General features: G+C 32.9%; 1 protein-coding gene across 1 annotated transcript; it reads right to left on the reverse strand.

The window, feature by feature from the left end:
• Positions 1 to 563: 563 nt before the first annotated feature.
• Positions 564 to 2212, reverse strand: LOC120168840 (40S ribosomal protein S2-2-like). The gene is made up of 2 exons (XM_039177129.1): positions 1519 to 2212; positions 564 to 888 (listed from the first exon to the last, which is right to left on the reverse strand). Exons 1-2 carry the CDS (start codon positions 2167 to 2169, stop codon positions 730 to 732), a joined length of 810 nt encoding a protein of 269 aa, XP_039033060.1. The 5' UTR covers positions 2170 to 2212; the 3' UTR covers positions 564 to 729.
• Between the last annotated feature and the right edge of the window lie 1195 nt (positions 2213 to 3407).

The following is a 3407-nucleotide window of genomic DNA, read 5'->3' on the forward strand; positions in this document are numbered from 1 at the left end:
TAAAATATGAAATAAAATTAAGCATTAATTCTTTAAAAGAATATGCATTTTACTAACCTATACATTTCTTTAGTCGTTCTAAAGTTGTAGATTTAATTCATGCTTTTTTTTTAAATAATTAATTACGACATAAATTTAAATAGGATTGAAAACGAGCCGTTCATGAATCGTTCGATAGAAAATTTGTTTATATATGTTTATAACAAACAAACATGAATAAATACATCATTAGTTCATTTACATTCGTAAACGTTAATTTGTTCGTTTAATTTCAGTAATTCATTAGTTTATATCTATTTGTTTAGTTAACTTTATATTTGTTTTCGTATATATGTAATCTTTTAAGAAACTTTGCTTGATTTAATATAAAGTTAAAATTTATGATAATTCATTTACGTTCGTTTGTATTCATTTGGGTCATTTATCATTTTAAAAAACAAACATGAGCAAGCTATATTTCTTAACAACGAACACAAAAAAAATATATATTTCTTAACATCTTCAAAAATTTTAGTTTAAATTTTAGTCACAAGAAGAAACCTGGTATATCATGTAATATGAGCAAGCAGCAAATAAATAAAGTCTTCAACTCGTTATATAAACTACAAATCTTATAAAGAATCCAGACACAAAAACAACAAAACTGAACCATTATTTAATACAATACCAAAAACACAAGTGAAGGTAGCAACCTAAAAAGGAACTTCAACAACATTGTCGATATCTCTATTAGATATCGACCCTCTCAACATCTTCAAGTACAAGAGTCTTTGACGGCTTTCCCAGCAGATCGGTATACTCCTGGAACGGAGACCTCGTGAAGCGAGTCTCTTTCCAGAAATCCGGAGTCAAGAAACCGTATGTTTTCAGAAGACACTCAAAGGTGGCCTGTAATTATACATTAGCAAGAACTTGTCATCAGATATTACCAACAAACAAGCATTCTCTTCACATATTTCATAGATGTATTTGAAGTAGACATAAGAATAGCATAATTTGTGGATAAACTGGACTATTCTTTAGTGTTTACAATCATGTTTATAGATCTTAAGCTTATTTTAATGAATACAAACACACACATTTTGTACATGCACTGCTACAAATTTACAACATATCACTCTCCCTACTTAAAAATCAACAACAGTTTTGGTATCATAAAAAAATTGCATAATTTGTAGGTAAACCGGATACTCTTGCAGTTCATTATCATGTTTATGCATCCTAAAGATTATTTTGATACATTAATATACATACACAGATGCAAAGAAATATAATATGCATCTGTCAGCATCTAAACTCAATCAAATTTTTATTCAATTAATTAATTTAACATAAACCTTAGGATATGCCAATGACCCAAGTCACTGATGTAATAAACAGTAATCAACAATCCAAAAAATGTTGATTCTAAAACATTTAAAACCCATATTCAAATAGATGTAAATAAACCCATAAACAATCTCAAATTGCAACAAAATCGAATCGGATTAAGAAAGATTAGGGAGCAAAGGTTAATACCTTAACAAAGTTTCCAAGAGTTTTGGTTGAACCCCTTGAAGAAGTGAAGACATCTTCAATACCAGCAAACTGAAGCACCTTTTTGGGAACCCTAGCCGCCACAATTCCAGCACCTCTGGGAGCCGGTACCATCCTCACGGTGACGGATCCACATTTCCCAGTGACCTTGCACGGCACTGTATGGGGTTTCCCGATCTTATTTCCCCAGTAACCTCTTCTTACTGGTATCACCGACAACTTAGCCAATATTATTGCCCCTCTTATAGCCGTCGCAACTTCTTTGCTGCACTTGACGCCGAGTCCAACGTGTCCATTACCGTCGCCGACAACAACGAAGGCCTTGAAGCGCGTGCGCTGACCGGCGCGAGTTTGTTTCTGGACTGGAGTGATCTTCATGACCTCGTCTTTGAGCGAAGGGCCGACGAGTTGATCGATGATTTGATATTCTTTGATGGGGAGAGAATGGAGGTAGATTTGTTCCAGGGATGTGATTTTGCAGGCTTTGACCAAGCGGCCGAGTTTCGTCACCGGCACCCATTTTTCCTCTTCGTCCTTGCGGCCCCGACGCCTGCCTCTTGGACCACGGTCGCCTCTGCCACCACCAAATCCACGCCTGAAAGCGCCGCGTTCACTTCCGCCTCTTTCTGCCATTTTTTTAATTAGGGTTATCGAGGTATAGAGACAAGTGGATGAATAAAATGGTAGCGGCTGGGGTTAGGATTTTATATGCGGAGAATGTTCGAGTTAGGGTTTTGGGTTTTGGAGGGGCTAACATGAGTTTATGGGCTTTTGGGCTATGATTATAGTGCATATAATTGGAAATTGAAAACACAATCGAAATGTTTAGAACCCCGCATCATATTTGCAATAACTTTTAACAAAACACGACTCATATAATTTTGGGTAAATTACACGAGATACCATCAAACTATTGTCAAAAATCAATGTGACAACCGAACTATTTTTTGTCTCAATCAGACCACCAAACTTTTTAATTGGTTCAATCAGACCATCGCACCGCTAATTTTAACAGAGTTGGTGACGTGTCGTTAATAAAATTGGCATAATTATATATTTTGTCCTTAATATTTACATATTCTATAAATTTAGTCACTATTTTAATTCAACTAAATAAATTTAACTATCCAATTAGAACATGTCACGTGTCAATACATGATTGGAAGGTTTTATTTATTAATTTTAAATTATTTAAAAAAATGATTTTTTAACCAATTAGTGTCACCACCTCGATTGAGATGGAAAATTAAAGAACAAATATGTGCCTAGGGAGAATTGAACCTGTGTCTGTGGGAGAGTAATCAGACACCCAAACCGTTGAGCCAATGCTCCCCAATAGTCCTAACTTACAACAATTTGTATTTGACATGTAAAAGTTTGTTAATGATAAAAAAATTAAACAAATTATTTGGTTAAATAATTTTTTTTCTTTAACCATTAATCGAACCGAAATTTATTTGAAAATTATTAACCGAACCAAATTAACCAAATTTTTTTTCTTTCACATTAATTGAACCAAAATTATTTGACCGTTAATCGAATCAAAATTTATTTAAAAATTATTAACCGAACCAAATTAACCGAATATTTTTAACATTAATCGAACCAAAATTATTTGACCGTTAATCAAACCCAAATTTATTTGAAAATTATTAACCAAATTTTTTTCTTTAACCATTAATCGAACCAAAATTATTTGACCGTTAATCGAACCCAAATTTATTTGAAAATTATTAACCAAATTAACCGAATAAAATAAATTATTTTTCTTTAACCGTTAATCGAACAGAAATTTATTTGAAAATTATTAACCGAACCAAATCAACCGATTTTTTTCCTTAACCATTAATCGAACCAAAATTATTTGACCG

The sequence above is a fragment of the Hibiscus syriacus genome, unplaced genomic scaffold (assembly GCF_006381635.1).
Source record: "Hibiscus syriacus cultivar Baekdansim isolate YM2019G1 unplaced genomic scaffold, ASM638163v2 tig00111721_pilon, whole genome shotgun sequence".
Taxonomy (NCBI): domain Eukaryota; kingdom Viridiplantae; phylum Streptophyta; class Magnoliopsida; order Malvales; family Malvaceae; genus Hibiscus; species Hibiscus syriacus.

Excerpts from the sequence above, each read along its gene's own strand:
- LOC120168840 (XM_039177129.1), bottom strand. The coding sequence starts at position 2,169 with ATGGCAGAAAGAGGCGGAAGTGAACGCGGCGCTTTCAGGCGTGGATTT. Across the intron at positions 889-1,518 it reads CTCTTGGAAACTTTGTTAAG|GCCACCTTTGAGTGTCTTCT; the intron begins GTATTAACCTTT and ends GTATAATTACAG.